Genomic DNA, 14,167 nt, shown 5'->3' with positions numbered 1-14,167 from the left:
ACCGGTATATGCCGCTGATGAATTGCCGGTTTTTCATGTTTCACTGTGAGCACTGTTCCCATCGATTTGGGCAACCACTGTAATGCCACAACCACCATGGCTGTGGCATTAACGTCTTAAAAAAATATTAATTCCTGCTATTCCATTTAATTGTAATGTAAGGGAGATAATGTAATGTCAGCGCTTGAGCAGGAGAATTCTCCCACGCTGGGATGGCATTCTGATGACAGGCTGGATCGCAGCTGAGCGCTGCCATCCAGCTTGTCATCCTTCAGAGATACTGCAGAGCGCAGGCATTATGTGAACTTCCGATTCCGGTATTCGATATTGTAAAAGTATCGGAACTCGGTATCGGAACTCCGATACAGCGAATATCGGTCGATACCCAATATTTCAGTATCGGAATGCTCAACACTATTTATAAGCCATAAAACTAGTGACAGGTTCCCCTTAAAAATTAACTATTAAATATTTGCTTGTGTTTCCTCGAAGATTGCAGATCTGAGTGACTGCATGCTCCATGTTGAAATGTGTTCTTAGTTATATTTATCACCAGTACATCTTTGAGCATATTACGTTTTTTATAACATCAAGCACACTGTTCTATGTAAATGTCATACCAATGTAATATAACATCTAGTAAATTTACTCTACTATTTCCTGATCTTTAAATGGGGACAACTGTTAGGTGATTGACCTGGGACCCTACCATTGCTCCGATAATGGGGTCTTGGCAATCCAGTGCAACGTCTTACTAGTCCCCATTTTAATACTATATTTATGTACTGCAGGCATTTATATTTATATACTGACTGCAATTTATGTACTTCTTTTGTAGTTACTTTGCTATTTTCTGTATCTACTACATTTTTCTAATGTATGATTTCACCAACTATTCTATGGGTAGTGGTTTTGTGTTTGGCTGCACAGTTTTGTCTTTTGTTTTTATTTTGCTTGGTGTTACCTAACAAATTAATATATAGTTATAAAGTTATGGGTTTTCTTTGCATATTTATTTTTATCCTTCTTTCTTGCTTTTTGGGTGATTTCTGGGATTTTCAACTGATGGCCTATACTAAGATCAGATTGAAGAGTCACTTTATTGTTTAATCAGGCACATTGACGTACATACAATTGTGGTCCATGGTGCTACAGCACTAACTGTTTTGTTTTGCAGCTTTGATCATTTTGTTTCAAAAATTAGTGGGGAACAAACGGATTGAAACAGAAAAGTCATCAATTCAAGATTCTAGTGAACCTCTTTAAGAACTTGTATTGTAAAGTTGTATGACAATAGAATATTTAGCTGTAAAAGTATTAACAGCAAGAATAGCTTAATGGTACTTTCTAGGTTAAAACTTTAGGTTCATTACAATTAAAGCAAAAAAGAAAGGTACAAAAGTTTAGCCTACAGGAAGGCTTATAGCAGTAGACTTCTTAGGCAGTTGCCTAGGACCGTGTAAGATGTCTTCCTAAATGTTTTCACCCTGATCCCTCCTAACCAAAACACTCATATCAGTAGGCGAGCCCATAAAATCAGCCTTATACATAGCAAAAATTAAAATTATGCTGAAATGTCAGGCAAAATCCCATAGATTTATTCTATTAGTAGCAACCCAGAGAAGAAAGTCGCCATATCTTTGGTCTGCAATGGTAAATTAGATAACGATTCACATCTGGGTAAATTGACTAGAACATGACAATTATACAGAATGACATACTGAATAGAATATATTGCCAACCGTAGTTTATCTGTAACATGGTGCGAACACTCAGCAAATACTCTAACATTTTAAACACATATCAGGAAAGAAGATGCTGTGCTCCTCAACAGTGGTCATAGACCCTCAAAGAAAGAAAACTACAAAACAAAAACATATATTGTTTAATGGCAAGCCCACTGACCTAGCATAAAACAGATAAATGAAATCTTACCTGATTTCTCTGTGCGATTTTCTGTCCCTTTTTCCAGCGAAGAACAGGCTTCAGAGCAGGCAAGTCCTTCTCATCTTTCCCAATCACATGTTCTCCAAGACTATAGGCTGTTTCAAAAACTATGGGTGAAATGACATCTTTCACTCTGCGCTGCAAGGAAACAGAGAAGCATACAGAATATTTATACCTAAACTTTACATGGTGGTCAATACAACAAACACTTTAGTTACTTTTCTTCACTTATTTACATATAGTAGAGAGTGATGTGATCTCTATGGAAGAAATATATCCTAAGCATTAACTTGCCTTATAGAGACATTTATACTGTAAGAAATGAGCCTACACTTTACCACAATCCACTGCTGGTTATATATGACATCCTGGATTAGTACTGGGATAAGTACTTTAACTGTGGGAACTGCTTACTATAACATTTTGAAGAATTGTTCATCTTTATGGGAGTGACAAATAAATAGAGATAAATAGTAAAACCTTTCTCTGTCTTATGGAGCTAGAGCCATTGATATTTATGGAAGAATAAATGTGAACAATTTAGAGCATTTGCTGCCATCCAGCCAGGTTTATTTAAGGTTTGAGAGAATACAGTGCCTTGAAAAAGTATTCAAAACCTGTGAACTTTTCCATATTTTTCAAGTTACACCCACAAACTTAAATGTATTTTATTTGGATTTTACGTGATATACCAACACAAAGTAACAAGAATTTGTGAAGTGTAAAGGAAATGATACTAAGTCAATACTTTCTAGGACCATCTTTTGCTGCAGTTACTAATGCAAGTCTTCTGGGGTAAGTCTCTACCAGCTTTGTACATCTAGAGGTGGATGGAGAGTGTCTGTGAACAGTGATTTTCTCAATGGGATTTAGTTCTGGACTGTGACTGGGCCAAATACATGAATATGCTTTGATCTAAACCATTCCATTGTAGCATAGAGAGAGTGTTTATGGTCCATGTCCTGCTGGAAGGTGAACCTACACCCCAGTCTCAAGTCTTTTGCAGCCTCTCACAGAGTTTCCTCCAGGACTGCCCTGCTCCATCCATCTTCCTATCAACTCTGACCAGCTTCCCTGTCCCTGCTGAAGAAATGCTTTCTCATAGTATGATGCTGCCACCACCATGTCTTATAGTGGGGATGGTGATTTCAGGGTGATGCGCAGTGTTAGTTTTCTACCACATATAGTTTTTTACATTTAGCTCTAAAAGTTCTACTTTGGTTTAAACTGACCAGAGCACGTTCTTCCAGATGCTAGGTGTCCCCCCTACATGGCATGTCGAAGAAGGTGTTCTGGTCAGATGAGACCAAAGTAGAACATTACAGTATATGCTCCACTACAAAAGAAAGGTCCTAGTCTGTTCATTGTGACTAATGCACATATTTTTTTTCTGAAACAGGAAGTTCGAGCATAAAAAAGCCAAAGTGGCGAATATGAAAATTGCAAGATTTCTATTTTTAATACACATTGTGATACCAGAAACAAAAAAAATTGTGAAAAAACACAACACAAAAAATCATTTAAACAATAGATAATTTTCTGATGATAGCTTCCCTTTTAAGCAATATGGTTACAGGTGAAAGGTAGTTCTGTAACTACCGAGGGAAGGGACCAATACTCTGTTTTAACAACTTGGGGTCATAGAAATTATTAAAATCTATGCAGCCACTGCAATGAATGGGCATTCACCCCTTACCTCCTCCCCTCTTTCCTTTCCAGTAAGGAAACAAGAGCTTGCGATCTCTTAGGCTAGTACAATGAGCCTAAAGGAGTTGGAAATTAAAATGCCAGAAGTTCTTTTGAAGCCCAAGTGCCAATGAGGATGTCTTTTTTGTGGAAGTATGAGATGTATAGCATAGACAGGAAAGGCTTCTTGAGTTTTGAAAGGAATGAAGCAAATATCTGACACCTTTTAGAGATAGCTATTGTTCATCCAGGATGCACATTCCCTTCCTCAACACATTTTTGGTAAACGCCGAGATACGAAAGAAAATTATGAACATTGGAGTTTGTATAAATCCTATAGTGATGGGACATACATTTTAAGCTTCAGGGCGAATCGGGGAAGAAGATGCATGTTTTTTTCATAACTGTCTGCCTATAATCATAACATTTGCCTATAAGCCACAAATCATTAGCGTCCAGATAATGGATAACAGCCATGTCACATTTGGTCTATGGGTAACAGTAAAATCCCAAGGGAAAATTGTGCGGCGATCTCGAACTTCTGCGATCATCTGGAGTGATGTTATCGCATAAATTGGGAATTTCATAAAATCCTAAAGGACTGAGGACATCCCACAAGCTGACTCACTTAATGTGATCACGGGGGGGTGTGGGTGTAACTCACATGCTGATAAAAGATCAAGGCAAATTATAATCTGTGTTCAATGCTGAGGAAGATACATGCCAGTCATTTTCAATAGGATTGCTTTCATCTGCTAGCTGAATAATCGGTGTTTATTTTATGTAACTATATATGCTATATTGTTTTGTCCCCTTTGTAAAATCTTTTGTATATTTTTTTATAAACACAGCCTATCGTTTTGGATTAAATATAAAATGCAGTAGTTCTGTTCCTTTTCTTCTGTAAACCACACCTCAAAGCCATACGCTAACCATCAGGCGTCCAGTCAGCCTGTAAAAATGACTGGTGGTGGCAGTTAATAATCTTTATTGGGTTATTGTGGAGTTAACAGTGACCGTACGGGAGTATATACATGTTCCATGTCTTGGAATCGGAGGCATAAATACCGTATGCTCACTGTTCGCTTCCCAATAACCGGCCTATTCGTGGAAACAGCCTGCGGCCTCCTCTGTTAGTCATCGGCCAACAGTGTAATTGTCCGGATGATAGGGGGCAGCAGAGAGCTGTTCGATCAAAAGATAACAACGTGGGTGGTTCAACGATGACTCCCCTGACTGCGATCCATGACAAATTGGTTGCAGCGGTGGGATTCTGTGTGATCTCTCCGGTGACATTCTTGACATATGGTAATGGGGTGAAAACACTGCAATGACTGCTGGTAACCAGTGGCAGTTTGCTGTAACTTTTGGTTTGGAGACAGACGGCAAAGAGATGTGACTACTGGAGGTAGAAGGAATACTGTAGTGACTACTATGGAAATTAGGGTGATGGTGAAGGCAGGGTGCAGTACTGCAACTACTAGCTGGAATGTACTAGAAACCCCTGAGGATGCCACATGTGACATGGTGATACACCTGGGGACATATAGACTCCGTGCTTGCCCTATGGTCTCTTTGATCTTATGGTATTTTTATTGATTGAAGTTTGATTATATATTATTCCTGGTTTTAGTATGTCAATATTTATATATGAGCATGCTTTGTTACACTACATAATTGAAGTTTATGCTGTGTGGTACTTAGATCATTTTTTTACATTGGCTAGGGACCTTTGTTTACAGGAGGGTAGAGGGTAATTCTAGACACTTTTAATGAGCCAGTTTGATATCTGTGTGTAGTACTTTTTCAAAGTGTTTTTAACTTTTTTTTTCTTTGTACTGAAGGTTTAATTAAACTATGTTTCATGTCGCTCTTGGTATTTTTTATTAACTGTATTATTTATATACTGCAGCTATTGGTATTTTTAAGGAACTAAGTGGAAGGTGTGGACGATTCTGCCGTTTCTTATGGGACAGCACTCAATATTTTGGGGGCACTGTGCATTGACTATTTTTGCAGAAAACCTCTGCACTACTGGAAGGGAGAGGGGAAGCACTGTTTAATGTCTGAGGGGTGGCAGCTATAACTATAGCATGATTACTTAGGAGTTCTGCAAATGCTTTGCTGATCTAGTGTTCTCGTTTTTTAACACTATCCAGATTGGGTCCAACAAGGTATAGTGGTGTGAAATTTCCATTATATCCCTTTTTTATTTCGGAACTTTGTTCAGTTGAACCATCACATACTCAACTAACTTTGCCTATCTATAACAAGAGTATTTTGTAGGCAAGTAGAATACAAGTAGGCAAGAGGTGAGGATGAGGGATATAACAATTTATGTGGTCTGTAAACGTACATCAAATAACCCAAACATACTTGCTCCCTCTTTGTTTAAATGTAAGAACATTCCCTGACAAAATGCCACCCTGAGAAACATTCCATCTGCCCTCCCTGTCCACAACAAGCAAGTTCCCAGCTATTAATCATGAACTTTGCTCAGAGAACAGAAATTAAACTCCACTTTATTGTCAATATATATATCGTTATATATAAATGACACCAACATATTTTTGTTTTATTTCTAGCACCTTTAAATGTCCAGAAGAATGAACCTTTGATTACTGTCAGTAAGTCAAAAAATATTAAGCCACATCATGTAAAGTCTACTTTTATCTACAATATATTGGGCATAAAATATGAATTTACACTCTTTTATTCCTGAAATCTTATGTGTGTGTGTATGTGTATATATATATATATATATATATATATATATATATTATATGTGACGCGCCCCTGGGCCTGCTGTGTCGCGCAGCGTCTCGCGCACGGGGGCTTACCCGGAACCGGATCAGATGAGGGTTGTAGTCTCCGAGTGGCGGGGACCCGGTCCGTGCCCAGGGAGTCAACTCAGTGTGTGGCAGTCTTGATAGATGTTATTTGAGTGTCGACTACGCCACCCGTTGATTTGCAGCTATGGAGCTGCCGCTGCAGGGCAGACCGCTGAGGCCGGTGTAGAATTGTGCAGCGTGATAGTATAACCCCCAACGGGAGGGGTATGGCCTCAGGGCAGCCGACGTGGAAGATGAGGGTAGCAGGAACCACTCAGAGACGGTGCGGTGTAATTCAGGGTCTTTACTGGTAACAACGATAGACCCTCCCGGAGTACTTGCTAGCGAACGGGGCCCGGTCAGTCCTTGAGCAGATGGGATCTCCCCTGGCCAGGCGGAGTTGTAGGCCTCCCAAACTGACTGTACTCTTCTGGCTACCTTGCTAGAAGCGGATATAAGTAGCCCACGTCCCTGAGTGTACCGTGTGGTGCTCACCCGTATGGCCGGTGACTCGGGGCCTTCTAATGGCTTCCGCTCCACGATGACGGCGCTGGTCCCACGCGTGTGACCGTGCCTTCGGGTTTCTGGGCCTGAGGACCTGAAATCCCCTGCCGGTCGGCTTCTGCTGCTGGGTAAGAGTTAGTCCCCACAGCCTCGGACGCCGGGTCCGGTAAGAAAGCTTCTCAGTCAGGGCGAGCTCTGCAGCTGCCAGCCCCTGACTTGTAGTAGTATTGCTCCCACTGAGCTTCTGCTGTTTCTTCCTGTGACTGTTTCTTGTCTCTACTCTCCTTGACTGACTAACCCTGCTTCAGCCCCGGGTTTATATAGGGGAAGGTCTTCCCCTCCCAAGACTGGGCAGGAGGTGTGGCATGCACAGGATCCCTGACCAAAGGACCTCCCACCTGCTCTCAGACATAACATTACATTACTGTGGGAAACCAGACCCCTGGGGTGCCACATTCCCCCCTAGTGAAATTTAGTACTCCGGGACTAAACATATTTTAGAAAAACATAACAAGATATAACAACAATAATAGTACAATAAGAAGAAACACATAAAGGTGGTCACGGCATGTCCATAACCGGGTGTAGTCTTTGAAGAAAAGCAAGGTGTCCATTTCACCAAAACAGGGAGACGTAACCAGGTAGGGGTTTGTCCTGCCCCGAGTCCTTAACAGTCTTTAGTCCGTCCTGGGTTACGCTCCAACTATGTACAAAGGATTCCCGGTAAATCCACCAAGGACTCCTACAAATAACTAGAAACACAAAATTATACACAAGCAACAATACACAGGTAAACATAAATAAAACAATTTATACACTTCAAATCCTCCAACGTGCGGGTAACTGGCCTCTAGTGGCCCTAGTGGACCTACGGAGCTGACTGTCTAGCCCTGAACTACAGGGTGTAGGAGCTGTCAAGGGTAAACTGGGCAGCTGTCTACCGGCTCTTTGGCTCACTAGGGATATGGCAGGCTCACTGCAAGCAGAGGATTGATCCTCCTGGTCTGCGGGTGTGGGGTCTTCTGCCTCCTGGACCGGCTGTTCTTCCAGCTCTACCTGTTGCTCCGTAGGTGCTTGGGATGCTGGTTGGAGGAAGGTGAGTACGGGTACCACAACTGCACCATTGACTTGAGTCCAAGACCGAGGGAAGTCCCCGAGCACAGTACTAACCATATCTTCCCTTTCCTCTACGGGTCGATGGTCTTCTTGTTCCTCTTCAGGGTTCCTCAGTTGTTCGGGACACTTCTTCAGGTGGTCCCGGGATACAATGGCTGTAGTTTCCCCTCCGTCTTTACTGATGGTACAAACCTTCGGGTTCTCGTGGCTTGAGGGCAGTACGGTGTACGGGTCCTTCTCCCACTGGTCGTCCAACTTGTGGAGCCGTCTCTTCCTCTTCAAGACCTGCTCTCCGGGTACCAGGGGAACAGCGGGAGCATACTGGTTGTAAGTTTTCTCTTGTCTTTCCCTAGCCTGACAGAGACTTCGCTCCACGCTCTCCTGTACTCTCCGGTACTGCTGCTGCCTCTCTGTGTCCCAGTCTGCTTCTGGTGAAGTGTCCTCGGGTGTCAGGACTCCCATTTCCAGGTCAACAGGTAACTTACCAGGTCTTGCCCTCATTAGGTAAGCCGGGGTACAGTTGGTGGAACCTACCGGGATGTGGTTGTATAGGTCCACCAGATCGGGCAGCTTCTCAGGCCACAGACTGCGTTCTTCCAGGGGCAACGTTTTCAGAAGATCCATTACCACCTGGTTCATTTTCTCACAAAGTCCATTAGTTTGCGGATGATAGGGTGTCGTCCTTATCTTCCGGCAGCCATACAGAGTGCAGAATTCTTGGAAGACCTCCGCTTCAAAGGCAGGTCCCTGGTCTGTCAACACTTGGTCCGGGTACCCGTGTGAACGGCAGAAATGCTGCTGGAAGGCTCTCGCTGCTGTTCGAGCTGTTAAGTCCTTGACGGGGACGACAACCAAGAACCGGGAGTAGTGATCCACGATGGTTAGTGCGTAGACGTAGCCACTTCTGCTTGGGGTCAGTTTTACATGATCCAAGGCTACCAGTTCCAACGGCTGCCGGGTGACGATGGACTGCAGGGGAGTCTTCTGGCTGGCACGGTCTTTCCTTCTTAGGTTGCACGGGCCACAGTCTCTGCACCACTTCTCAATGGTTCCCCTCATGCCTACCCAGTGGAATCGCTCGCGCAGCAGGAACTCCAGCTTCTTCCACCCGAAGTGTCCAGCTCCGTCGTGGTATGCCTCCATCACCATGGCTGCGTCTCTTCGTGGCACCACTACTTGCCAGAGTAGTTCATGCGTCCGGGAGTTAACCATTCTGCGGCACAACTTCCCCTTGTAAAGGAACAGTCGACTCCTCTCTGCCCATAGTTGTTTGGCTTCCTCCGGAGCGTCTGGTTCAAGGCAAGCCTCCGGGCGAGTCAGCATCTCCTTCACCAGTCGGACGGCAGGGTCGCTGTCTTGCGTTTCCGCCCAGTTGTAGTGAGGTAAGGGGTTCAACGTAGCAGCCTGCTTACTCCTTACCCGGTGGGAGTACTGGATAGTCCCATGACGGTGGAACGCAGGGAGTTCAACTTCTTCCAGTCCCTCCGGATCTTCTCCTTCGTCCGGCAGGTTGGGCATCCTGGACAGGGCGTCCGCGTTGGTATTGGAGCGTCCGGCCCGGTATTTGATTGTGAACTCGTAGTTGGACAGACGGGCCATCCACCTCTGCTCCAGGGCACCGAGTCTTGCCGTGTCCAGGTGTGTCAACGGGTTGTTATCCGTGTACACGGTGAACCGGGAAGAAGCGAGGTAATGCTTAAAGCGCTCGGTGACTGCCCATACTACGGCCAGGAACTCTAGCTTAAATGAGCTGTAATTCTCGGGGTTCCTTTCGGTGGGTCGCAGCTTTCGGCTGGCGTAGGCGATTACTCGTTCCTTCCCCTGCTGGATCTGGGACAGTACGGCTCCTAGCCCGATGTTACTGGCGTCGGTGTAGAGGATAAAGGGCTGGCTATAATCCGGGTACGCCAGGATTTCGTCCCCCGTGAGGGCCATCTTCAGCTGGCGGAAGGACTCTTCTTCCAGCTCCTCCCATTTGAAGGGCGGCTTCTGGTTCTTGGCCTTCCGGGACTGGCCTATCAGGAGGTCCTGCATAGGTGCTGCCTTTTTGGTGAAACCGGGAATAAACCTTCGGTAGTAGCCTACCAACCCGAGGAACTGCCGCACTTCTTTTACGCTGGAGGGGCTTGGCCATTCCTTAATTGCGGTGATCTTATCAGGGTCAGGAGCCACTCCGTCAGCGCTCACCACGTGTCCCAGGTACTGCACCTTTGGTTTCAGGAGGTGACACTTGGAGGGTTTCACCTTTAGGCCGTAACTCGCCAGAGCTTCGAACACTTCCGCCAGGTGTTTCAGGTGGTCCTCATACGTCTTGGAATATACGATGACATCGTCCAGGTACAACAGGACCGTCTCGAAGTTTCTGTGGCCCAGACAACACTCCATTAGTCGTTGGAAGGTTCCTGGTGCGTTGCAGAGTCCGAACGGCATGCAGGTGAACTCGCTAAGTCCCATCGGGGTGGTGAATGCGGTCTTCTCCCGGTCCGCCTCTGCTACAGGAACCTGCCAGTACCCGCTAGTGAGATCCAAGGTAGAGAAGAAGTTAGCAGATCTTAAAGCAGCCAATGACTCCTCTATCCTTGGTAAGGGGTACGCATCCTTGTGTGTGATACGATTGATTTTCCGGTAATCTACACACATCCTCATGGTGTTGTCTTTTTTTCTGACTAAGACTAGTGGAGCTGCCCAGGGGCTACAGCTATCCCTAATCACCCCAGCCTCCTTCATGTCTCTAAGCATCCCCTTGGCGTGTTGGTAGTGGGCAGGGGGTACGGGTCGATACCTCTCTTTTATAGGAGGATGGTCTCCCGTGGGGATGTGGTGTTCTACCCCCTTGACTCGCCCGAAGTCTAACGGGTGTTTACTAAACACTCTCTCGTACTCTTGAACCACCCGATAGACTCCCTGTTTCTGATGTGAGGGAGTGGAGTCAGTACCCAAATGTAGTTGCTGACACCAGTCCTCCATTGTTTTCTTAGAGCCGTTACCTTCCTCCGGGTGAGATGGAGGCAAGGGTTCCACAGATTGTATAGCATTTTGGTTAATGGTATATAATTTGGCTAGCGTGGCATACCGGGGCAGGTACACTTCCCTCTTCCCGATATTGATTATGCGAACGGGCACCCTCCCATGGCGTACATTAACCACCCCCCGTGCTGTCAAGATGGTGGGCCTACTGTCTGAGTAAACTGGTTCTACCATTGCCTGGTAATCTCTACCTCTCAGACCAATAGCTGCCCGGCACCAAATCATCATTTCACTTTTTGGGGGCATGGCAATAGGAAAAGGGTCACACATTCTTACGCTACCAATCTCACCGCCGGAGAGTTCCACCTGTTGCCGTCGCATCAGTGCCCGGATCTCTTTCTGGAGCACCCGCTGCTCGCCGGAGCTGGCGTTCTTGGCAACCTGCTGTAAAAGGAAAATCACCTCTGCAAGACAATTTTCAATTACATTAGTTCCTAGAGTTATTTTTGGGTGACTCTCATGTTTGTCAATATCTACAATGATCAGTCCCTGTGCTGCCAGTTCGACTCTACCGATTTTGATGGTCACCTCTTTAAATCCGATCTGTGGCACGGGCTGGCCATTGCTGGCGATGATACTCAAGTCGTCGTCAGGGTAGCGGGTAATATCCGAGTCATTCCAGTACTGCTTAAAGAGCACGTACGGGATGGTGGTGACCTGTGACCCGGTGTCCAGTAGGGCACTCATGGGAATGCCATCCAGTACCACAGGCAAGACTGGACGTCCTCCCACATATCTGTCGCGCCAGTTCGATGGGCCTGGTGATCTTTTTCCTGGGGGTTGGCCCTCTACCCCAGGTTGTGCCCGTTTAAAGAACAGTACCTTGCCATATGTCCGGGTTGATTGCAGTGGCGGCAGATGGGTCGTCCGTCTTCGCTGTATCGGTCACTGGGTCTTCCTCTGGCCGGTGGGGTCCTCCTTGGTCGACGCCACGGGATGTCCTCCGGTCCGGATGCCAGCTGGATCTTCCCTGGGGTGGAAACCTGTAAAGACTGCACAGTTCGGGTTAGCGCAGCAACGCTCTTAGCTAGCTCTTGGACCTGATGGTGTAGGTCTGGAGCCGGGTCATTGTCCAAAGCCTGCGCATCAGCTCCCACAGGCCCTGCCGACAAGGGCGCCGCCTCCTGGTGGTAAGTGATAGCTGGGCGCCTGTGGGTCACAACGCCACCCGGTGCCGGTTCTCGGAGCACCCGGATGGCTCTGTCCTTGAACTGTGCAAAGCCCAGATGGGGATCCTGTAAGGCCATCGCCCGCAACTGGGTTCGGTGGGCATTACAATATAGTCCCTCTATAAATTGTTCGGTCAACAGCCTGTCCTCGTTTCCCACTCCATCAGGGTCGGTCTGCTTAATGGCCCTCAGGGCCTCTTGTAGGTTTAGTGCATAGTCCCTTATACTCTCATGCGCTCGCTGCTTGCACCCGTAGAATCTAAGCTTAATCTCGGCTGAGGTGCGGGTATCAAAGGTATCCTTCAGCCGGGTTAGTATCCCTGCGACAGTCTTCCTCCCAGGTGGCCAGGATTTTACTTCCCTTTTGGCTGCCCCGGTTAGTTGGGCCACCGGGATGCTCACTTTTTGCTCTTCTGTGAAGGGGTACACCTGGAAGAGGCTATCCAGCTTTTCTCTAAAGTCATGCAGGGTATGTGACTACCCTGAGTACTGGGGTAGCCAAGCTGCTCCCGGGATATAGGGCATGGTGAAGGGCATAACTGCAGCAGCGGTGGCGCTGGCGGGGGTTGAGGCAATGAAGCTCTCCTCCGCATCCGACATCTTCCTCCCCCCTAGTGGACCGTGGCCTACCTTGCGATGATCCTGTTCCGTAGGCCGCGGCTCCGCAGTAGATCGTCAGGGTTGAGGACCTTCCGTCGCGCTCCGGTGACGTCGGCGTCTGCTGGGCTCCTTCCAGGACCTTACGCAACGTCCGGACGTGAGGCGGGGCTTCAGTTCTCGCGCGCTTTCGGAGTCCACGCCCCTCTTCTTCCCGCGCGGCGTCCTCAAGATGGCGTCCAACGGCGGGAAAACTCCACGGGTGGCGGGAAGAAGGCTGAAGATGGCGCCGGATGGCGGGAATCTTCACAGATGGCGGGAAGAAGGCTGAAAATGGCGCCGGATGGCGGGAATCTTCACCGATCGCGGGAAAACTTCACGGATGGTAAGTTTTAAAAGTCTCTTTTTCAGGCACGCAGTACCCGGTGGTTGCGGGCACGAAATCCTGCCGACTACGCCAAAGTTGACGCGCCCCTGGGCCTGCTGTGTCGCGCAGCGTCTCGCGCACGGGGGCTTACCCGGAACCGGATCAGATGAGGGTTGTAGTCTCCGAGTGGCGGGGACCCGGTCCGTGCCCAGGGAGTCAACTCAGTGTGTGGCAGTCTTGATAGATGTTATTTGAGTGTCGACTACGCCACCCATTGATTTGCAGCTATGGAGCTGCCGCTGCAGGGCAGACCGCTGAGGCCGGTGTAGAATTGTGCAGCGTGATAGTATAACCCCCAACGGGAGGGGTATGGCCTCAGGGCAGCCGACGTGGAAGATGAGGGTAGCAGGAACCACTCAGAGACGGTGCGGTGTAATTCAGGGTCTTTACTGGTAACAACGATAGACCCTCCCGGAGTACTTGCTAGCGAACGGGGCCCGGTCAGTCCTTGAGCAGATGGGATCTCCCCTGGCCAGGCGGAGTTGTAGGCCTCCCAAACTGACTGTACTCTTCTGGCTACCTTGCTAGAAGCGGATATAAGTAGCCCACGTCCCTGAGTGTACCGTGTGGTGCTCACCCGTATGGCCGGTGACTCGGTCCCTTCTAATGGCTTCCGCTCCACGATGGCGGCGCTGGTCCCACGCGTGTGACCGTGCCTTCGGGTTTCTGGGCCTGAGGACCTGAAATCCCCTGCCGGTCGGCTTCTGCTGCTGGGTAAGAGTTAGTCCCCACAGCCTCGGACGCCGGGTCCGGTAAGAAAGCTTCTCAGTCAGGGCGAGCTCTGCAGCTGCCAGCCCCTGACTTGTAGTAGTGTTGCTCCCACTGAGCTTCTGCTGTTTCTTCCTGTGACTGTTTCTTGTCTC

At 47.4% G+C, this 14,167-nt stretch overlaps 1 protein-coding gene across 3 annotated transcripts in view; it reads right to left on the bottom strand.

Annotated features, from left to right (window-relative positions):
• Positions 1–14,167, bottom strand: part of ITGA9 (integrin subunit alpha 9) — a 636,829-nt gene that overhangs the window by 281,512 nt on the left and 341,150 nt on the right. For all 3 annotated transcript variants that reach the window (XM_073678319.1, XM_073678318.1, XM_073678320.1), the window contains exon 16: positions 1,936–2,085. In XM_073678319.1, coding sequence (XP_073534420.1) covers positions 1,936–2,085 — 150 coding nt within the window. The remainder of the gene's footprint in view (positions 1–1,935; positions 2,086–14,167) is intronic.

Source organism: Phyllobates terribilis, unplaced genomic scaffold (assembly GCF_046119375.1).
Source record: "Phyllobates terribilis strain yellow unplaced genomic scaffold, ASM4611937v1 Scaffold_4__5_contigs__length_816908805, whole genome shotgun sequence".
Classification (NCBI taxonomy): Eukaryota; Metazoa; Chordata; class Amphibia; order Anura; family Dendrobatidae; genus Phyllobates; species Phyllobates terribilis.
The sequence above is the reverse complement of the archived record's forward strand: the minus strand, read 5'-3'. Positions and strand labels throughout refer to the sequence as shown.